The 24,387-nt window shown below is 41.9% G+C and overlaps 1 protein-coding gene across 1 annotated transcript in view; it reads left to right on the forward strand.

Moving 5' to 3' along the window:
- The window catches only part of LOC124596459 (thiamin pyrophosphokinase 1), a 46,940-nt gene extending 27,498 nt beyond the window's left edge, over positions 1-19,442 (forward strand). Inside the window, exon 4 of the mRNA XM_047135593.1 lies at positions 19,101-19,442. Within this exon, the coding sequence (XP_046991549.1) occupies positions 19,101-19,228 (128 nt within the window). The 3' untranslated portion in view covers positions 19,229-19,442. The remainder of the gene's footprint in view (positions 1-19,100) is intronic.
- Positions 19,443-24,387: the final 4,945 nt, after the last annotated feature.

Genomic DNA, 24,387 nt, shown 5'->3' on the forward strand with positions numbered 1-24,387 from the left:
CTTGACAGAGGGCTCCATACAAAACAGTTGCACATCTCGCCTTATAATATTGGTAGTGTATAAACCCTTACCATACAGAACAAACAAGGAATAGTAAATATATACAAAGAATGGTCACAAGTTTGTTCGTGTAAAGGGACGGAACTACGAAAATGCTGAAAAATCTCTAAAATTGCTCCTTTTTTTATGTAAAGTAATATGTCAGTTCAGAGACATATGGTGTCGTAAGAACTACATTTTGATTATCTACTGAATATATGACTAAAATGCCATTAAAAAGTAAAAGAATTCAGGTGACTGAAAAGACCTTAAAGAAATGTGAAATTATCTGCATCTCACAATTAAGTCTCCTCCTCCCACCCAGTTGCTAGTTGCTTTTTCTCATTAAATACATTATTTACAATAGCCATATTGTATCTGAAAGTAATTCTGTAAGACAAAAGGGAGTGACTGCAAACAAAATAAAGCAGCCATGGTTCATATAGTCCACACCATAAGATACTGTCTATATAGCCTTGAAAGTTTGATGTGTTTCTTAATTAGTTTGTCAAAGAATGTTCTATTGATGATCATTGTTCTGCTGCACTACAGTGAATGCTACATGAGGTGTTTAGTTTTGTATGAGACAGTTGTTTGTTTAAAGTCCCAACAGATTTTTGCTTGTTTGAAATAGTATGACATGATACTTTCTGAGATCAGAATTCAAACTACTGGCTGTGTACCAACTCTAGCTCAGCTGTCGTATGAGAGATATTTGGTGTGGTTGAATTTTGGTCCCTGTAGGATGTACAGATGTTACAGATTATGAACATTCCTTCAAACTCCTTGAGTGAGTGTTTTTTGTTTCGGTTTAGGATAAAAATGCTCAATACTGCACAGTCTGGAAAACTTAGCTGTTATATATACTTATTCTGATTGTGAGTTTAGTTAGATTCTTATGCTAATTTGTCATTTTGAACCCTGTGTTCTTTGTAATAACATAGGGATACATTTATGGGCTGTTGGATAACTGTAACAGTTTCCTTGTAGGTAATCCTTTACAGGACACAATCTTGGAATCATTTACTGAGTTGTATTGTGAAAAATGAATGAGTATTCTGCTGGAGGCTTCTTTCTCAAATTTATTTCAAACTGGCCTGAAGGAGTGTTGTAATTATATGTTCTTTTGGCTTTTTGTATTTGTTTACAAGTTGGTCTCACCACACCTTAGACACAGTAGTGTGGAAGTATCATTGAGCCGTAATAGTAAAGTAAGAGGAAACTGTTACTACTCTCGTAAAAATGCAGTTGCAAAAGCTTCTAGTGGTGTGCCCCTCAGGGACTCATCATTAGTTTGCTACGTACAGGCTTGGCGACCCTGGGTTTCCTGAGCTGGGGACTGGTAAGTGCCACCAGTCCTCTGTCGCCATAACCTCTGGTCATACTTCAGCGACCACCATGCAGTGCAGCAGTGGAATCTTGTGTGTTTCAGAGAATGGGCGTCTTGGCTTCACCGCTTGGACTGCGAGGAAAGTACACACCTCTATAAAAAAAAAAAAACCTCAACCTCAAGGTGTGCTGTGTGCTGAGGTGGTTAATGGCTGTTTAGGTAAAACAGTCTTTAGTCGTGAGATCCAAAGGGCTGCCACAGGAGTCCATCCCCAGGTCTATTAACCACCTCAGACAACTGCTTGTACCTTGGTGGAATGACGACTGTCGATTGGCCATTAGGGCCAGATGGACAGCTCTGCAGAACTACAGATAATCTTCATGCCTTCAGGTCTGCGAGAGCACATGCAAGGCGAGTATTCAAAGAATGTAAGAGGGCTTCCTAGAGGGGAATCCACTTCTGCTGCGCATGCTTGGGAATCAAAACAGTGGGTTTCAGGCCAGGATTATCCACATCCCCTTACGGCCTTGACAAATAATGGACACACCAGAAGACATGACTCACGTTTTAGATGCACACTTCTTTACTGTTAGTACGTCATCCAGACAAGCTCCTGCTGTTCAGGTATTGCATCAGATTGCAGAGATAAGGAAGCTCAATTTCTTCTCGTGTATTAAGGAAGTCTACAACCTTCCATTCTCCATGTGGGAACTGGAATCAACATTATTTGCAGCCAGAGACACTGCTCCAGGACCTAATGAGATCCATTATACCATGCTTTGTCGCCTGTGCCCTCACTTATTTCAATCAGATCTGTTTCGATGGACAGTACCCCACGACTTGGAAGGAGCCAATATTAATTCCATTCTGGAAACCAGGCAAGGACCGTAGTGCCCCTAACAGTTATCAGTGTCGCCCTTACCAGTTGTATAGGTAAGACTCTTGAAAGCATGGTCAACTGCCGCCTCGTCTGGATGCTAGAGTCCCAAGGTCACCTGAGCTGCTCCCAGTGTGGTTTCAGGTGCTACCATTCCACTTTTGACAACTTAATTCTACTGGGGACGGCTATGCAGGAGTCCGCCTTACGCCAAAACCATTTAGTATGTATGTTTTTTGACCTCGAAAAAGCATATGACACGACTTGGCGGTACAACATCCTTTGCCAACTTCATGAATGGGAACTACGTGGATGCCTGCCGCTTATGATTCATTCGTTTCTCAAGGACCGGTGTTTTCATTATTGCATTGGTGATGCCATGTCTGATTGTTATGTTCAGGAGAATGGTGTGCCCCAGGGCAGTGTCACATTGTTTGCCATCGCTATCAATGGCATTTCCTCTGTAGTTAGGAGCCCTGTCAAATGCTCTCTGTTTGTGAATGACTGTGCAATCTTTCCTTTTCCTCTGATCTTAATATGATGAGGCAGCTACAGCTGATTGGACCCAGTCAACTGGTTTTCGGTTCTCACCTGAGAAGACCATGTGTGTCAGTTTTAATCGTGCTTATCAGAGCGTACAATGGGGGACCATATTTTACATTTTCAAGACAATGTGCAGTTTTTGGGTGTATTATTTGACTTGAAACTAACATGGCTCCCACACCTGAAAGACCTACGAACAAAGGGCTTCTGGTTGTAAAACATTTTGAAATGCCTTGGCGGAAAAACGTGGGGAGCTGACAGGTCCCATCTCCTGTAGTTTTATAGGGCATTTGTTCGGTCACGCTTAGACTATGGCAGCGTGGTCTACAGATCAGCCCGACCTTCGTACATCCAGATGTTAGGTGCTGTCCACCATGAGGGCATTCAGGTATCGAATGGAGCCTTTTGGACCAGCCCAGTCAGTCTGCATGCAGAGGCTGGTGAACTACCACTCTGGATTCGGCGACGCATCCTTTTGCCTCCCCAGGCGCTGAAAATCTTAGTGTCACCTCGGTCATTGGCATTTAGTTCAGTGATCTAACCCACCTTCGAATGACTGTTCAGGAATCGGGCCCCAAGCGACCCAGCCATTTGGTATATGTGCTACAGACTGTCCCAAGGATCTGGCTCACTCGGGCATGAAAATACACACCCAGGAATGGAACGCACTGCCGCCTTGGTGTCTTCAGCGGCCCAAAGTGATTTTAAGCTTGAAACAGTATACGAAAAGTTGTACTCCAGATTTCGTTTTTACAACTTTGTTTTTGTCTATTTTAAGTATGTACCATAGTTTCATCGTTATTTATAAAGATGGATCCCAGCAGGGGAATGCTCTCAGTTGTTCTGTGGTTTTTCCTGATAGGGTTTTTAAAGTACGTCTTCCAGAACAACTTACAAATTATGATGTGGAGTTATGTCATTCTGATGGCACTGGAGAGGGTTTACAAACATCACCGTATGAGTTTTCTTGTCTGTTCCAACTCTCTTAGTACGCTGCAAGCACTTCACCAGATGTATACAGTAGACCTGCTGATTCAGCTCACCCATGACTCCTTACAACGGCTCCAAAGCCGTGGCAAGGAGTTAATGTTTTGCTGGGTCCCTGGCCACATTGGGATACAGGGTAACGACATGACTGACAAAGCTGGCAAGGGAGCATGTTGGAATGGTGCTGTCCATCAATGTCCTATCCTGTTGTATGCCGTTATCTCATTTTCTGACAGATGCATTGTGCGTCAGTGGGAGACTGAATGGTTGCAGGTGATAGACAACAAACTGTGGTTGCTCAAATAGACCACAAAGGCTTGGCATACTTCATTTTAGCCTCGCCGCTGGAAGGAGGTTTTGCTTACCAGACTGCACATTGGGCATAGCCCTTTCACACATAGCTTCCTCCTCCAGCGGGAGGATCCACCATTCTGTGAAGTTTGTGACGTGCCACTTTCAGTTCAGCATATTGTGGCTACGTGTGTCCTGTATACTGATATTAGGGCAGCCCTTGGTCTCGCTGGAGATGTGTCCACCATCCTCACAGATACCGATCCCAGTGTTAAGAGTAGTGAAATTTTGTGAACGGTCAGGCCTCATCCCTAAACTGGTGGGGAAGAGTGGCAGACTTTAATACGTTATAAACTGCTCCGCATGTGGGGACAGCCTTCGTCCCCACCCGTGAGATTTGCATGTTGACTTTTTGTCAGGGTGCTGATGGCCGTGATGTTGAGTGCCCCCTCAACCCAAATCATCATCTAGTGGTGTGATAACCACATTCCCTTGCTAGCATTGAAATTCTCTTTAACTCTAACTGTTGGGATTGGATCAGTGATTGACTCAGTACCTTTGAGCTATCATGAAATCTCTTCACATTTATTACATCCAAAACACGTTGCAATGAACAGCTCCTTTTAACTGGATACATGGTTTACACAAAACATGCTAGCAGTCACAGTTAGCGAACTTAAATAGTGGCTTAGTGAACTGTTCCATAACACATTCAGCATTCTGTGTTTCTACAGAAGAGATCTCCATAAACCACAGTTCAAAAAAAGATTGTCGAATATTAATAGCTCTTGGGGGCAAGTAACACAAATATTTAAAGCAGAGGTGTTAACAGTGTGAACAGCAAGTGCAGATTTGTTGACACAGTTCATATAGGCGTAACTTTATAAAGATTAACTAGAAACTGGTTACAGCACAAATTAATTGTACATTTACTTAAGCTTATGGACAGCCTTTTTTGGGTTGATAAACATTTATTTTTATCTGTTATTACTTTTATGTTGTAATTTCACATACTGACACGTTCCATGACCTTGGAGATTTACTCCTCAGTTTGGTCCTACGGAACTTGACATGTAAATAAAAATAAAATTTCTTGTTGCAGTGACTGTAAGATAAAAGGGCAAGTCAAATGAAAACCTTAAATTTGTAATGACAAATCTAAATTTCGCGCCGTTATCCTGTAAGTTTGTAAGCATGCTACAAACAGTGTGCAGAATAGCCTGTACGTGGCAGCATAGTGCAGATGCACACATACCATCGCAGTATCAGTATAAAAATGGCCGTCCCACTTGTGACTTGCACCAGGGAAGAACAGTGTTCTGTTAGTCAGTTTTTACGTAGTGAAGGTGTGAAACCTATGGAAATTCATCGACAAATGGAGGTTCAGTACAGTGATGCATGTTTGTCACAGCAGCAAGTTTACATATGGAGTAGGAAGTTCGCAAATGGTGTGACTTTCAGTAGATGCTCCTCGTCCAGGTCAGGCACAACGGGTTGTGACTCCACAGAACATTGCAGCAGTTGAAGCCATAGTGAAGGAAAACTGCTAAGTGACACTTAATGACATTGCAACATGCTTACAGATTAGTTATGGTTCAGCACACCACATTGTGCATAATGTGCTCCAGTTTCACAAAGCGTCTGCAAGATGGGTGCCACAGCAGCTGACTCCTGATATGAGAGAATGATGTGTTGATGCTTCTTAAGAACTTCTTCGGCACTTTGAACGAGAAGGCGATGGCTTCCTTGCAAGAATCGTTACTGGGGACGAAACCTGGGTTCACTTCCACCAACCAGAAACGAAGAGAGCGAGCAAGGAATGGTGCCATTCCTCATCACCAAAACCAAAGAAGTTTCGAACAGAACCATCAGCAGGGAAGGTTATGATGACTCTCTTATGGGATGAAAAAGGCATCATCATTTTGGAGCATTACATGCCTAGAGGGACCATTGTCACCAGTGCATCATACACAGATCTCCTAAAAAAATCATCTGCAGCCTGCAATCAAATCAAAGCGACGTGGATTGCTGTCAGGAGGTGTCCTTTTGCAACATGACAATGCAAGGCCCCACATTGTCCCTACAACAGTTGCAACAACCACATACTTGCATTTTTGTCTTCCTCATCCACCATACTCACCAGACCTTGCCCCCAAGTGATTTCCATATGTGTGGACCACTCAAAAATGCAATGGGAGGAAAGAAGTTCTGTCCTGATGAAGAGGTACACCACGCAGTGCATGAGTGGTTGTGCGGACTACCAAAAGAATTTTTTTCTAAAGGAATTTATGCACTATGTAAGTGCCGGAGGACTGCATTGAGTGTTGGGATGAGTATGTTGGAAAAGTGATACAGCATTGTACCACTTCTGCACAATAAATAATATTAAAAAAAATATTTAAGGTTTTCATTTGACTCTCCCTCATATTATACGGTTGATGCTAGACAAGGCCAGACTTTCATGTAGACAAATAGATCTTAATTGTTTATCAGATGTTAATACTAGATGTACTCCAGCAGGGATTTCACCCCCCCCCTCCCCCCCCCCCCCCCCCCCCCCCCCCCCCGCCCCATGTTTGGCTAATTTGTGTGTTGAATAATTAGCAAACTGAACTGTCGTAAAGTGGGTATTTTTGTAATCGGCAGTATTAGGACTTCAGAACTAAATAACAGAAATCTAGAAATAAGCCTTGGTTAGACTGGGCAACATTCTAGATATAGTAATTACTAATAACTTTTAAAATATTTTTTTTTCAGATAAAACAAAATGCTTACTGAAAAGGGGAACCAAAGGGCTTTGAGAGGTGGTGTGGCAATACATTCAGAGTTGTTAATCTCTGTGTTTCCATGTGGTTTCTTTGAATCTCTGTTCATGCAATTTATCTCCAAGAGGGATTATTATAGTATTGTCATCAGTAACTGAGAAAATTTCATGAATAATCATACTTCATGAAACTCACGTTAAACAAGAAAGTAAGTTGTAAAGGCCTCAATCGGAAAACAAGACAAAATGAAGGAAAAAATATTATTATTAGGAATGGAATAAAGAATACACTGAGGTGACAAAAGGCATGGAATAATTGTATGCACGTATACAGATGGCAGTGGTATTGCATACCCAAGTTATAAAAGGGCAGTACATTAGCGCAGCTTTCATTTGTACTCTGGTTATTCATGTGACATGGTTTCTGATGTGATTATGGTTGCATGATGTGAATTAATAGACTTCGAACATGGAATAGTAATTGTAGCTACTCACAAGGGACATTCCAATCCTGAAATCGTTAGAGAATTTGATATTTTGCAATCCACAGTGTCAAGCATTATGTCTCGTCACAGACAATGCAGTGCCCCCAGGGGTTCCCCATCTCTTTTGTGAATATGCACATGGTGAGCATGGGACCCTGAGCTAGTGCAACTGTTCCCTTTTCGAACTGCATACTTTCCTTTCCCACATCCCTCCCCGTCCCCGATCCTCTAAGAGATTGCCCTGTTTTCAAAGATGAAAGAATTATTCAGGAAATCAGAGTGAAGGTAAAGGTGTATACATTTGCTGCTCATAAGTTATTATCCAATAGAAAGCCCAGTGGCTAAATTTGGCACCGTCCCTGCATCTCCTCGACCTACTAAGAAGATAGCCACACAGACTTGCAATCTCACCTTTAGCGCCGCGGTAGTCGCATCGGCCACCCAAAAGATTGCCCATTCAACATCCCCCCCACCCCCCCACCCCACCCCACCCCACCCTATCATCTGCTCACTCTAAGGCTCACCCCTGAAAAATCATGGGCCCCGGAATTGGATGCCCGGACTTCCAAAAAAGAGCCTACTCGAAGTTTTTTTTTTAAATGTACCCCGAACATCCCAACCATCAATTCATCCCTCCTCTCAATGTACTGCTTCCAAGAAGGCTCAAAAGAAACATAGTTCCTCTCCTCCTCCGCCACAGCGTGTCTCATCTACTGCGCCACTCGGCGGTAGAAGCTCTTGACCACCTTCAGTGTCACCGAGACGCATTGCTGGTGGCCGATCAACCAGCCAATTGCTGGCGACAGGAGCTGCCCCTGAGCAACCCTTTGGCAGAATGCCATTCCATACCATATGCCATCAGGTGTCAGCGGTCATTGGGTTGACGGCAACTGTGGTGAGATTTTTTTCCTTTTTCTATCTGCCCTATGTCAGTTATCCAATGAAATATGCATGGAATTCACTCCAATCGGGATGAATCCTACTCCCGGTTGTCTTGTCTTCAGGAAACAAAGCTACATCCCTATGATCGCTTTGTCTTCCCTCATTTCCAATCAGTTCGATTTGATCTCCCCCTCTGTTGATGGACCTCTGGCCACTTATGATTCTTCTCCATGATACTGTCCATTATCACCCAATCCCCTTAAACAGTTCCTTCCAAGCTGTCGCTGTACATCTTTCCCTTTCTGGATACACCTTCTCTCTTTGTACTGTATACAATCCATCGCCCACACTAATTGCAACAGCTGATCTCCTCAATCTCCTTGGTCTGCTCCTGTGCCCCCTATTTGCTGGTTGGGGACTTCAGTGCCCACCACCTGCTTTGGGGATCTCCACGTCCTTGTCCGTGAGGCTCCCTATTGATTGACCTTTTCTACCAAGCGGCTATTGTGTGCCTCAATGCTGGGAACATGCATTTTTGTCTTTCTCCACGTCAACCTTCTCTCATTTCGATCTTTCAGTCGGTACTGTTCTAGCTCAGCACTTTGAATGGTTCGCTCTTGCTGATACGCACTTGAGTGACTATTTCCTGTGTCCTTCGATTACAGCCACAACTGCCATCTATGCGCACAAGTCGCTAGAAAGTTTTCCCAAGCCAATGGGACACTTTTCTCCTCTGTAGTGATATTTGATGACCGTCAATTTCCTAGCATCGACAATCAGGTCACTCGTGTTACGAAAGTTATTCTTACAGCCGCAGAATGTTCAATACTTCATGCCTCCCCTTTCCCCTGGTGCCCTCCAGTTCCTTGGTGGAACGAGACATGCTGTAACACAATATGCAAGTGGAGACATGCTCTTTGCGTTTTCTGCCACCACCCTACATAGGTCAGCTGTATCCGGCATAAGCAATTACGTGCGCGATGTCGTCGCACCTTCTGCGATTGCAAGAAGGCAAGCTGGGACTTCTTTGCCAGCTCCTTTAACACCTTCACTCCCTCACCTGTAGTTCAGAGTCGAATTGGACGGTTATCCGGCATGTCTAGTTTCTCCCTGATATCTGGGCTCACCATCATGCATGATACCTTAATGGACCCAGTCACCATTTATAACTCATTGGGTCAACATTTTGCTGAGGTTTCGAACTCTTCAAATTACCCGCCAGACTTTCTCACGAAGAAATGTGCAGCAGAAGTGCAATGTCCTGCTTTCTCCCTTCAAAATTGCGAAAGCTATAATACTGTTTTCTCTGTGCAGGAACTCCAGCATGCACTCTCTTCCTCTCGCTTTTCCACCTCAGGACCAGGTGGCATCAACATCCAAATGTTGCTAAATTTATCATAATGTAGTCTACGTTACCTCCTCCGCCTTTATAATCGAATTTGTACCGACAGTACCTTTCCCAGAAGATGGCGGGAAGCCATAGTAATTCCTGTTCTCGTTTAGGCTGGTAGCTGAAGTCCCAAAACCTTTCAACACCTGCCCAATGCAGTTTCCGAAAGCATCATTCTGGCAGTTTGACCATCTTGTTGCTCTCTCCACTTATATCATGGACAATTTTCTCAGGAAACGCCAAACGGTAGCAATATTTTTTTGATCTGGAGAGAGATCATATGATACCTGTTGCAGGACAGGCATCCTTCGCACATTGTTGTCTTGGGTCTTTAGAGGTCAGCTACCTGTTTTTCTTCATGAATTTATGACATAGCGCACATTTAAGGTGCGTGTGAACACTACTCTCTGCCGTACTTTCTCCCAAGAAGATGGGGTGCCCCAGGGCTCTGTGCTGGTGCTGAGTGTTGTACTGTTTGCCATCGCCGTAAATCCAGTTGTGGATTGTCTCCTTCCTGATGTCTCGGGCTCTCTCTTTGTCGGTGATTTTACAGTCTATGATGGCTCTCAACGGAGCAGCCTTCTTGGACGACGTATTCAAGGATGTCTTGATCGCCTCCACTCATGGAGCTTCAAAACTGGCTTCCGCTTTTCTCCCAGTAAGATCCTCTGTGTAAATTTTTGGCATCGTACAGTTTTCTCCACTGTCCCTACACCTAGGCTCTGTCGACCTTCCCTTCAGATGTCACAAAACTTTTTTTGACAGAAAACTGTGCTGCTCTTCCCACGTTTAATATCTTTCGGCTCGCGATCCCTCAACACCCTCAGTGTTCTGAGTGGTACCTCCTGGGGAGCAGTCAGTGGTCCTCCTCCGCCAATATCACACCTTAGTGTGCTTGAAATTGGACTATGGAAGTGTAGTTTACTCCCCTGCACGGCCGTCTATTCTTCAGCGTCTCGACTCAGTCCACCACCGTGGATTGCGTTTAGTGTCTGGAACTTCTGACACCAGCCCTATGGAGAGCCTTTATGCTGAGACTGCTGAACCTCCACTGTCCAATCGGAGAGCTGTCCTGAGTCGTTATGCTAGTCATGTCTTCCATGCCTACCCATCCGACACATGCCCTTCCCCCTCCCGGAATGTGCTTCTGTCAACTGCCACATTCTCTTTCCTCCCACTTTCCTAAAATTCTTTTACAAATGGGACTACGGCGCCACCTTAGCTTAATCTGTGGACCTACATTCTCCGTGACGTTTGTCAGCTTCCCAAGGATAGTACCCCACCACCCCCAACTCCCCTATAGTTTATCGTCAGGCATTTGCTGCTCTGTGCGCACAAATGGAGGATGCCACATTTATTTTCACTGATGTCTCAAAGACCACATTTGTTGTGCCTATAGTGTTGGCAACACTTAATAGATTTTGGCTTCTCGACCAGTGTTTGGTTTTTACTGCAGAGCTTTACACTGTTCTACAGGCTGTCCAATACATGTCGCCATAAGCGGCTGCAATATATTATATGCTCGGATTCGCTCAGCTCTCTTCTCGACCTTCAAGCTCTTTATCCCAGCCACCCTCTGGTCCACCAGATTCAGGACAGCCTCTACTTGCTCCACTTGTGGGGCGTCTCTGTGGCATTCCTCTGGACCCCAGGGCACGTTGGTATTTGTGGAAATGACTGCTGATTTAACATTTGGTTTTTTGCCCTTCCCTAAGCCACAGAATCGGCGCTTCTGACAGTAGCAGTTTTGCGCCCTAAAACCATTACAAAAAAAAAGACAATGCAGTTGTCAGTGACCTTCACTGTAACGACAGAGAGCAGTTGCATTTGCATTGAGTTGTCAGTGTTAACAGACAAGCAATGCTGCATAAAATAACCACAAAAATCAAAGTGAGACGTACAACAAACGTGTCCGTTAGGACAGTGCAGCGAAATTTGGTTTTAAGGACTATGGCAGCCGATGGACACAAATGCCTTTGCTAACAACTGACATCTGTATCGCCTCTCCTGGGCGTATGACCATATCAGTTGGACCTGGAATATTAGCCTGGTGAGAAGAGTCCTGATTTCAATTGGTAAGAGCTGATGGTAGGATTAGAGTGTGGCGCAGATTCTACGAAGCGATGAGCTCAAGTTGTCAGCTCAGCAGTGTGCACACTGGCGATGACTCCATAAAGGTGAGGACAGTGTTTACATTGATTGGTTTGGGTGCTCTGGTCCAACTGAGCCAGTCATTGACTTGAAACGGTTATGTCCGGCTGCTTGGAGACCATTTGCAGCCATTCATGGGCTTCGTTTCCGGATTTTTATGGATGACATGGTGCCAAGGAGCATTACGTGATGAATTTTTCATGAGTGGTATTGCCACAACTCTGGTTGTTTTCTTCAGATTGCACCAATTTACAAAAAAGTTACATTGATGTTAAAATACTGTAGTCTTAATATTGTTTTATACCAGTGAAGATTTATTACCCATTTTTGATGTGTCTCTTGTACCGTAAATAAATGATTAGCATGTGTATATTAAGAGACAAATTGCAACTTACAAACAAAACAAAAAGTCACTGCTACTGTGAGGAAGCAATCATTTAATTTGACAAATCGTGGCAGAGTACAGTACGTTTGAGCCAAGTGTGCCGTAAGCTCTGGGCACATTCCTATGGACACTGTGCAGCATGACTGTAGACCATTTTTGGTAAGGAACAGGGGTGTTATCTTTAACTTCGTGGATTACAAGAATTGTACGAACCTCAACATGTAGAGCCACAGCAGTTGTTAGCAGGCAATCCTTGAGACAGTGCTCCTAGCCAGATGTTGGGTGGGGTTGTGGGCAGAATTAACATCAATCACAAGATGTTACATAAGACAGAAAAAATGGTAACAAAACACTTTTGCTTTTTGGATTGTGTTTTTAATTACAAAATAAAGAAAACAAAAGGTACATTTGATGATGATGACGATGACGGCGACGACGATGACGGCGACGACGATGACGGCGACGACGATGACGGCGACGACGATGACGGCGACGACGATGACGGCGACGACGATGACGGCGACGACGATGACGGCGACGACGATGACGGCGACGACGATGACGGCGACGACGATGACGGCGACGACGATGACGGCGACGACGATGACGGCGACGACGATGACGGCGACGACGATGACGGCGACGACGATGACGGCGACGACGATGACGGCGACGACGATGACGACGACGACGATGACGACGACGACGACGATGACGAGGACGACGATGACGACGACGATGACGATGATGATACGTACCTGAACACAGAAAGTTTGCTGGCAGTTGGCCACCTGGTCTCTCCTTCTTATTTTTGGTAGGCCTAAAGGTTATCATCATTTGGGTTTCTTCTCTGACACTTCTTTCAATCTTGATCCCTCATCCCTTCTGTAGAAGCAGCCAGCCCACGTCAGGCTCTTTGTCTGGGCTTCTGCATCATCATCATCTAGTTCATTAAATATATATCCCTTAGCTCCTTTTTCTTTTGTCGTCATTCTCCTCTCTCACAAACTGGCTCAAGTATCTTCTGCAGGATATTATTTCCAAAAACGCTTATCTTTCTCTCTGTGTACTTAGTTTTATAACCCTTATTTTAGTTCATCTTAAAAAAAAAGACTGAAATAATTGCTATGTAGCGTGTGAAAATGTGTTTATGCAGTACCATTTGGTGACAACCATAAAATATGTCAGGAAGATGCACAAAGTACCCACCAGTGCAAAAATACTTCAATAAAGCTAAAATTTTTAGTCATGGGAAGTTGGTCCTATTAAGAAGGGTATTGTAGAGTAAAGCTTTTCCAAAAATTAAGGGAGCATAATCTGTTATAGTTTACTCGTGGTGACCATCATCAACAATATAGCTAGCAAAACACACACACACACACACACACACACACACACACACACACACACACACACACACACAAATGAGAAAATAACTTCAGTAGTTAAAATTGCTGAATATTTCTCATTATGTACACATGTAAAATCTTTCCCTCCATGTCAAGAGTGTCATTACAGTGAAACAAATTTGCATGCATTGAAACAGAAATACTGAGGCTAAGTATTGTCTGCCCATTCAGTAGTGATTCTGGTGATACGTCTGTCACCAATGGAATCGGAACTCACTTTTATGAGAGCAGTTGTGCAAGGAATCAAAAGAAATGTTTAATCTTCTTTCCATCCACATATGGCCAGTTGCTCACAATGGGAGGCATCTATGATGACCCTCAGGAAACTCCAGAAGATTGACCTAATATTTTTCTCAAGATTTGTGTGTGAAAAACTGTCAGCTAAATGGTCAACAACTGCCCAATGTGGTTTTTTGGTACGCAGAAACTTAGGAACATCCTCCAGTGTTGGTTGAGTCTCTGTTCTTCTACCCCACGTAACCTGCTGAAGAGTGCTCTGCTGGGAGCTGTCCTACAAAGAGGCATGTTCTTTGATGTTCTTTGGCACTATAAAAGCATATGATAATATGCAGAGGTAAAATACAGCAGCTGAGGTTCCCATGTAAGTTCACCAATTTTTTGAAACTTTTCCTTGCAGAGCAGCTGTTCTGTGTTACCAAACAGAAGACCCACTCCCTGCAAATTTTATGCATTATAATTATGCCCCCCCCCCCCCTGGAGTATTTTAACTGTCACGGTCATCAGCATTGCTAGATAAAATATAATTAGGGTTGTGAAGTGTGTAATGATGATATCATTGTGTAAGAATTTGATTTACTGCTCCTTGTCTCACCTTGCATCCAAATTACCCTATTACAATTGATACTTCAGACTGGAGAATTTGGTAAAGAAAAAAGGCGATAAATTATATTTTTAAAATGTCTGTTGCAATTTCAGTGAATGGGAATGTGGGTTCTGAGCATATCATTCTTCATTTTAATGAGTTGGTGAAGTGCCCAGGTTATATGTTTGAGAATAGGCTTTCATGGCTACTGTTCTTGAAGAAACCTCAAAGTAATACATGTTAACACCTTTAAAAATATTAAGTGTTTGTAGAAAAGTCTGTGACGCAGACTGGTCATGTACTGAACTCTCTAAAGAATTTGTCTGATCCCATCTGTATTACATGTATCTTAGCAAATATGGTGGTGGATTTGAAAATGTATTAACTACTACCAAATGACTATCACTGTAACTGGATGAATGCTATTATATCAACAAAACCTAAATGTAAATTTATCAGAATAGTATTGGTTGGATGTCGGTGGCCAGTTACTCGAGTATATAGATGCCACTCTATTCATTAACCAGGGTGGACAGCATGCCAACAGCCATCTTATATTTGTAAGATACCGCGAAGCCACAAACCCTGATATTTTACTGTCTCGTCAAACTGGCACTAGAGGATAGCTCTGCTCTTTTGCTCTTGTACTTACACACTGTAAGTATTTGAGAGTTATCATTATAATTAGGAATGGCCTGAGGAGTAGTATTGGTTAGCCAGAAATAAACAGATCTGAACTGTGATGAATCATCAGATATAATTGAGAGGTGCATTGACCTCTTTTGATCAGCAGTTCCCACTATCGTGGGAATGATAATTACAGTTGTGTGTAGCACCTGTTGTTTCGGATGACAACACAAAGACAGCAGTATTGGGTGGATGTCTTCCCTTACATGCCTCTAATGATACTTTTGTTAATCATGTTAAATATAATCCTGATTGTGAATCAATAATCCTCGTCACAAATAGAGTACTGACTGCAAAGAGAAACTTCGCGCGTATTTGCCATTTCTAGAACACCAGAAATCTATCTCGTGCCCTTTGTAATTTAAAATAGGTGACACAAATAAAAACAATAAGTAATTGGTCTTGCACTGCCAACAATTAAAATTTGCGCTGACACACAGGCCTTTCCACAATGATTTAAAATGAACTCTAGCTTATCTATGTATAATAACACTGAACAAATGATCAGGCTTCAGCACTTCAAACATATGACCAGTTGGCCATCTTTGTGACTAAACTTTGAAGACACATCAGAAATTATCACAAGGGCAAAGCCATGTGCTGGAATCATTTACCCATCTTGGTGTGATGACATACTGACTTGAGTATGCTGTCCTATCATTGTTATAAAGATTATTACAGTCAGAAATTTCATTTAAGATACTTGCACACTCACATGCAAAGTTGCACGCTGCTCGTGCACAATACTTGAGTGTAATAATTGCAGAATAACGTGTCTCTATTCAGATGCTGTCTTGACACACACAGTGTCCGAAAAGTATTGTACTCCAACAGTGCTGTTTTAACTCTGAAAGGAACATTTGAAATTTATTTTTGTTACTAAAACAAATAATCTGATGCATTACAAATGTTTTCACTATACGTTTGAAAAGAACCAGAGCTCAAAGTGCTAATAGAAAGCAGAGAATCTCAAATTATAGGTTTGGAAATCTGGCTGAAACTGGAGATAAGTCCAGCTGTTATTTTTACAAAAAACCTAACCATGTTCAGAAAGGATATATGAAATACAGTTGGTAGTGGAGTGTTTATTGCTGTCAGTAGTAGTTTACCTTGTAGTGAAATCGAAGTAGATAGTTCCTGTCGGTCAGTATGGGTATAAGCTATACTTGAAAACTGGAATAAATTAATAATTGGCTCCTTTCACTGACCACCTCGCCGACTTTACAGTCGCTGAGCAGTTCAAAGAAAACTCATTTCAAATAGGTAGCTCACTCATACAGTTGTAGTTGGTGGCAACTTCAATTTACTCTCGATATGTTGAAGAAAATACGTGTGTAAAGACAGAGGGAAGCAAAAAGTCTTCCAAAATTGTCCTGAATGCATTATAAGAAAATTATTTTGAACAGTTAGCTCACGAGGTCACTTGAAGTGTAAATAATTGCGAAAATGTACTTAACCTCTTAGCAACAAATAATCCTGAGCAAATAGGGAGCATCATGACAAATACACATTGTTGCAGCAAGACTGAATACCGTAATATCCAAACCCACCAAACATTAATGAAAATACATTTAACAAAACGGATAAAAATTTGCCTGAGGTCTTCCAGTCTCAGTATGTAAGTGTAGACCGGAAGTGGTTTAATTTCAAAGAAATAGTATTGACAGCTATTGAGGCATATACCAAGTAAATTAAAAAGGAATGGTACTGATTGACCATGATACACTAAACAGATCAGAACACTATTGCAGAGGCAACAAATAAAGCATGCCAAATTTAAAAGAAAGCAAAATCCTCAAGATTGGTGAAGTTTTACAGAATCTTGAAATGTAGCACAAACTTCAATGCGAGATACTTTCAATACTTTCCACAATGAAACTTTCTAGAAATCTGGCAAAAAATCAAAAGGATTCTGGTCATATGTAAAGTACACCAACAGAAAGACACAGTATCTGCATAGTGCAGTAACAGTGGTGATGTTACTAATGACAGTGTCACTAAGACAGTAAGAAAATATGGTTTTCCGAAATTCCTTCACCAAAGACAACGAACTAAGTATTCCAGAAGTCAAACCAAACACAACTGCCACTATGAGTAAGTTAGAAGTAGATATCTTTGGTGTAGCAAAGCAGCTTAAATCACTTAATAAAGGCAAGACCTCTGGTCATAATTGTATACCACTCAGGTTCCTCTGAGTACGCTGATAGAACAGCTCCTTATTTAGCAATCATATGCAATCACTGATTGGAATATCCATACCTAAAGCATAGCAAGTTGTTCACATCACAGCCATACCCAAGAAAGGAAAATACTAGTAATCCACAGAATTACAGGCCCATATCTATTGTTGATTTGCAATAGGATTTTGGAATATATACTGTCCTTCAACATCTCTAAGAGAGATTTATTGATAAACAGCCAACATGTATTCAGAAAATATTATTGTGGTGCACAACTAGCCCTTTATTGTCACAAAGTAATGAGTGCTATTGACTGGAGATGTCAATTCGATTCCATACTTTCAGATTTCCCGAAGGCTTTTGACACTGTACCTCACACGTGACTTCTGGTCAAAATGCATGGAGTATTGTCCCAGTTATGTGGCTGGGTTCATGATTTCTTGTCAGAAAGGTCACAGTTCTTAGTAACTAATGGAAAGTCATAGAGTAACACAGAAGTAACATCTAGTGTTCCCTGAGGAAGTGTTACAGGCTCTCTGGTGTTCTTGATCTACATAAACAATATAGGAGACAATCTGAGTAGCAATCTTAGATTTGCAGATGGTGCTATTATTTACCATCTTATAGTCATCTGATGATAAAGTTGCAAGATGATTAAAACAAGATATCTGTATGGTGCAAAAAAGTGGCAGTTGACTCAAAATAATGAAAAACATGAAGTTGTCCACATGAGTACCCAAATGAATTGGCTAAATTTCCGTTACACAATAAATCACAAAAATCTAAAAGCTGTAATTAAATTAAATACGTAGGGGTTAAATTGCAAATAACATAAGTTGGTATGACCACATAAATAATGTTGTGGGTGAAGCAAACAAATGTCTGCGATTTATAGCAGAACACTAAGAAAATGCAACAGGTCTACTAAAGAGACTGCGTATACTAAGCTTTTAATTTCTCTTCTGGAGTCTTGCTGTGTGGTTTGGGATTCGCGTCAGGTAGGATCGACAGAGCACATCAAAAAAGTTCAAAGAAGGGCAGCTCATTTTGTACTATCGCAAAATAGGGGAAAGAGCGCCTCGGATATGATGCATGAATTGGTACTGCAGTCATTAGAGCAAAGGCATTTTTCATTGCAATAAGATCTTACGAAATTTCAATCATCAACTTTCTCCTCGGAGTGCGAAAATATTTTGACCTCCACCTACGTGGGGAGGAATGATCATCATAACAAAACAAGATAAATTGGAGCTCGCACAGAAAGATTAAAGTGTTCATTTTTCCCATTTACTGTTAGAGGGGAACAGAGAAATAAGCTTAAAGGTGGTTCGATGAACTATGTGCCAGGCCTTAAGTGTAAATTGCACAGTAATCATTAATATGGAGTTGCCTGTTTTAGCATTGCAAACCTTTTGCTGTGATGACTGTGGAATTACATGCACATCTTATTGTAGTGTGGTGTCATTTTGCAATTTATTGTAAAAACTTTTTCTGTATAGTAGCAGAATTTCTGATATAATACATCTATTATTTTAGTACTATTGTGGAATACACTGTTTCTAGTTGTAACTGTCTTCAAAATTGTAAAAGTGTGCCCTGTTTCTGCATATGGGAAAGATAATTGTCAATAATGTTCTGAGTATTTCCAGTTTCCATCTGAGAGTTCCATTATGTTGAGACAACTTGAAGTTTCAGAAAAAAGAAAATAGTGAATTTCTTTTTACCTCTCCTCTTTCAGAACATCATCCACGTTTTTTGTGTTAAATCTCAAAAGTACTAGATTTTTGCATTTAGTTGTCCAATCTGCTTGTGGTAGTCAGTATTTTGAGTTTGCTTTACCTTGCTTGCACATTTTACATCAGTCATATCTGTTGCAGATGATACCCCCATGGAATTTGGAGGTTGTGTAAGCACATCAAACAAATACTGTGAAGAAGTTGTTACTATTAAAACTGATTCTTTCCTCTTGTGGACAATGGGTTTGCAGAAAGATGATGTCAGTTGACGCCGTCACTGGGCTTTTTGCACTCTTTAAACTGAAATGATAAAGGTAAAGGTTTTCTTTTCAAATGACATAGTATATTTTGTACTTGGGAAGTGCAGTAGTTGTAAGCCATATATAGTTTGTGGCTCTTCTATAATTTGGGAATGTTAATATAAGGATGTTTATGCTTGAGATGTTGAATTATAAAATAAACAAAAATGTTATTGATTTGTTACGTTTGAGACTTCATTGCATTTTCTTTCCCTTCTCTGATTACCATGTCTTGTATAGAGTAGGCACTGGAATATGATTTCATCATGATAACTAGCAGCCTGTAGAAACTGGTGTTTAGTGTAGCATATCATCTGCAGTCGTTTCTCATTATAAAGTCAGTGGTGTTATGGGAGACTGTACTATCATTTTAATGAGAAACAGTTTGTGTGTTCCATAGTAGAGCGTGTTTGAGGAGATGGTGTCTTTTGTAAGTAAGAACTGCAAAACTTGATGTTAATTGCTATACTGTAAAAAAAAAAAAAAAAAAAAAAAAAAAAAAAAAAAAAAAAAAAAAAAAAAAAAAAATTTGGAAAATTTAACACCTATAGTGTAAAAACTCAAATATAAACAAAGAAAATTTCTTCTCTGCTGACCAGTACTTACCTCCAGAAAGGAAAATGTTGTAGTAGTGATATATTTATAACAGTAACAACGATATATGTGTAGATGGATACGTGTGTGTGTGCGCGAGTGTATACCCGTCCTTTTTTCCCCCTAAGGTAAGTCTTTCCGCTCCCGGGATTGGAATGACTCCTTACCATCTCCCTTAAAACCCACTTCCTTTCGTCTTTCCCTCTCCTTCCCTCTTTCCTGATGAGGCAACAGTTTGTTGCGAAAGCTTGAATTTTGTGTGTATGTTTGTGTGTTTGTCGACCTGCCAGCACTTTCATTTGGTAAGTCACATCATCTTTGTTTTTAGATATATTTTTCCTACGTGGAATGTTTCCCTCTATTATAATCATAATTTATTAGGTTTTATTTACTTATTTTTCAACTTTCCTTTGAAACAAAATTACTTCTTACCAAACAGTAGCAGATACAACCATACACTTAAAATGTGGTAGATGTAGCTATCATAACCAAAAAAATGAAAAGCTAGGAAGAGACTATTTGGCACTAATTGGATGGACACCTGCAATGAAGCATGTATAGAACAGTACAAGAGAATAATTAACGATGAAGTGCTAACAACAACGAGAACTAGAAAACCGGAGACGTTGTAAATGCAGAAGAGATAGTTGATATATCAGTGCCAATACTAGAACAGACTGTAAGTAGGAGGATACACTGAAAATAGAAAGATAAAATGTGCTGGGAGTGAAACTTGGCTGATAAACAATACTGACAAGGAGAGAATAGAATATTTTAAAATGGGGTGCTGCAGAAAGAATGCGGACAATTAGGTAGGTTAGTCATATATTACTGATAAAGAGGTACTGAACTGAATAATTTTGGAGAAAAGAGCTTTGTGTGCAACTTGAATAAAAGAGAGGAGTTGGTAGCGGACATCTTGAGATACCCAGGAATCGTCAGTGTGGCAACGGACAGTACTGAGATATATATATATATATATATATATATATATATATATATGGCTGAGGGACTGCGTCAGCTTTCAGACAACACCACATACAAAGTTTGCCAAGGTAACCCCATTCCTGATGTCCAGGCGGAGCTTCAAGGAATCCTCAGAAACTTAGGCCCCCTGCAAAACCTTTCACCTGACTCCATCAACCTCCTGACCCCACCGACACCCCGCACCCCTGCCTTCTACCTTCTTCCTAAAATCCACAAACCCAATCATCCCGGCCGCCCCATTGTAGCTGGTTACCAAGCCCCCACAGAGCGTATCTCTACCTACGTAGATCAACACCTTCAACCCATTACATGCAGTCTCCCATCCTTCATCAAGGACACCAACCACTTCCTTGAACGCCTGGAATCCTTACCCAGTCTGTTACCCCCGGAAACCATCCTTGTAACCATTGATGCCACGTCCTTATACACAAATATTCAGCATGTCCAGGGCCTCACTGCGATGGAGCATTTCCTTTCACGCCGATCACCTGCCACCCTACCTAAAACCTCGTTCCTCATCACCTTAGCCAGCTTCATCCTGACCCACAACTTCTTCACTTTTGAGGGCCAGACATACCAACAATTAAAGGGAACAGCCATGGGCACCAGGATGGCCCCCTCGTACGCCAACCTATTCATGGGTCGCTTAGAGGAAGCCTTCTTGGTTACCCAAGTCTGCCAACCCAAAGTTTGGTACAGATTTATTGATGACATCTTCATGATCTGGACTCACAGTGAAGAAGAACTCCAGAATTTCCTCTCCAACCTCAACTCCTTTGGTTCCATCAGTTTCACCTGGTCCTACTCCAAATCCCATGCCACTTTCCTTGACGTTGACCTCCACCTGTCCAATGGCCAACTTCACACGTCCGTCCACATCAAACCCACCAACAAGCAACAGTACCTCCATTATGACAGCTGCCACCCATTCCACATCAAACGGTCCCTTCCCTACAGCCTAGGTCTTCGTGGCAAACGAATCTGCTCCAGTCCGGAATCCCTGAATCATTACACCAACAACCTGACAACAGCTTTCGCATCCCGCAACTACCCTCCCGACCTGGTACAAAAGCAAATAACCAGAGCCACTTCCTCGTCCCCTCAAACCCAGAATCCCCCACAGAAGAACCACGAAAGTGCCCCACTTGTGACAGGATACTTTCCGGGACTGGGCCAGACTCTGAATGTGGCTCTCCAGCAGGGATACGACTTCCTCAAATCCTGCCCTGAAATGAGATCCATCCTTCATGAAATCCTCCCCACTCCGCCAAGAGTGTCTTTCCGCCGTCCACCTAACCTTCGTAACCTGTTAGTTCATCCCTATGAATTCCCCAAACCACCTTCCCTACCCTCTGGCTCCTATCCTTGTAACCGCCCCCGATGCAAAACCTGTCCCATGCACCCTCCCACCACCACCTACTCCAGTCCTGTAACCCGGAAGGTGTACACGATCAGAGGCAGAGCCACGTGTGAAAGCACCCACGTGATTTACCAACTGACCTGCCTACACTGTGATGCATTCTATGTGGGAATGACCAGCAACAAACTGTCCATTCGCATGAATGGACACAGGCAGACAGTGTTTGTTGGTAATGAGGATCACCCTGTGGCTAAACATGCCTTGGTGCACAGCCAGCACATCTTGGCACAGTGTTACACCGTCCGGGTTATCTGGATACTTCCCACCAACACCAACCTATCCGAACTCCGGAGATAGGAACTTGCCCTTCAGTATATCCTCTCTTCTCGTCATCCGCCAGGCCTCAATCTCCGCTAATTTCAAGTTGCCGCCACTCATACCTCACCTGTCTTTCAACAACTTCTTTGCCTCTACACTTCTGCCTCGACTGACATCTCTGCCCAAACTCTTTGTCTTTAAATATGTCTGCTTGTGTCTGTATGTGTGGATGGATATGTGCGTGTGTGCGAGTGTATACATGTCCTTTTTTCCCCCTAAGGTAAGTCTTTCCGCTCCCGGGATTGGAATGACTCCTTACCCTCTCCCTTAAAACCCACTTCCTTTCGTCTTCCCCTCTCCTTCCCTCTTTCCTGATGAGGCAACAGTTTGTTGCGAAAGCTTGAATTTTGTGTGTATGTTTGTGTTTGTTTGTGTGTCTATCGACCTGCCAGCGCTTTTGTTCGGTAAGTCACCTCATCTTTGTTTTTTATATATATATATATATATATATATATATATATGTTCAAATGCATTTTGGATGCAGCACTTACACAGGTATGAAACTTCACTCAGTGGAAGAGAGGTCAAAGTAAGTGAACACAAGTATCATCTTATCCGCAAATACTCAACTTTTTCTGAGAAAACGATGGCTAGAGTTTTTGGGGTACTTTATGTGGCTTTTAGCACTGAAGAGGTGGTTTTTCATAACAATTTTGGCCTAAAGAGAATTGGGTAATGATAGCCAAAGTTGAGTCACAGACTTTGATATACTCTGTTACTTGGGCAGGATTGCTACTCACTTGGACTACTAAGGTTCACAGCTGTTCCAGTGTTATAAACAGCCCCATCTTGACAAGACAGCTAGGAGAGTTATCATGGGACTTGGGACAGTGTGAATCTGCTGTCAAGGCACCTTTAGCTGGGGTGACAGCGTCATCTGCAAACAACCTAAGGTGTCTGCTCAGGTTGGCTCCCAAATTGTTTTTATAGATAAGGAATGGCAAAGGGCCTACATCATTACCTTGGGAATGCCAGAACTTACTTCTGTTTTACTCGATGACTATCCGTCAATTACTACGAACTGTGACCTCTCTGACAGGAAATCACAAATCCAGTCACATAACTGAGATGATATTCGATAAGCACGCAATTTTACTACAAGCTACTTGTGTGGTACAGTGTCAAAAGCCTTCTGGAAATCCAGAAGTACAGAAGCGATCTGAAATCCTTTTTCAGTAGCACTCGACACTTCATGTGAATAGAGCTAATTGTGTTTCACAGGAATGATGTTTTCTAAACCCATGTTGAGTGTGTATCAATAGACAGTTTTCTTCGAGGTAATTCATAATGTTTGAACACAATATATGTTCCAAAATCCTGCTGCATATCAGTGTTAACGATATGAGCCTGTAAATTAGTGTATTACTCCTATTACCTTTCTTGAATATTGGTGTGACTTTCCAGTCTCAACGCTGCATCACAGTGTGCGTTAAGCTTCACAAAAGAAGTACTGCAGCACGAAATAAACGTATAGATCGTGCATTTTTTCTTTTGTCTGCCACTTCAGCCAGCCTGTGATACATATTGAATAACTCACAGACACATACACCCATGATTCAACATGAAACACACAACATTCACAACCCAGACAACTTTCCTGGTGTTGTTGCTTACAACGTGTAATTTATGTAAGTTATATTAACTTACTTAACATTGTTCTCTCAATTTTGTGGCCAGCAAGTAAAATACTCTATGCCAGTAGAGTCATCTGGCCATAGGTACTTAACGTTGTCTGTGTATGAAACCAGCCAGGTCAATAGTATTATGCTATTAACATGGCAGATACTATTAATAGTAATCTCAGACTTTG

The sequence above is a fragment of the Schistocerca americana genome, chromosome 2 (assembly GCF_021461395.2).
Source record: "Schistocerca americana isolate TAMUIC-IGC-003095 chromosome 2, iqSchAmer2.1, whole genome shotgun sequence".
Classification (NCBI taxonomy): domain Eukaryota; kingdom Metazoa; phylum Arthropoda; class Insecta; order Orthoptera; family Acrididae; genus Schistocerca; species Schistocerca americana.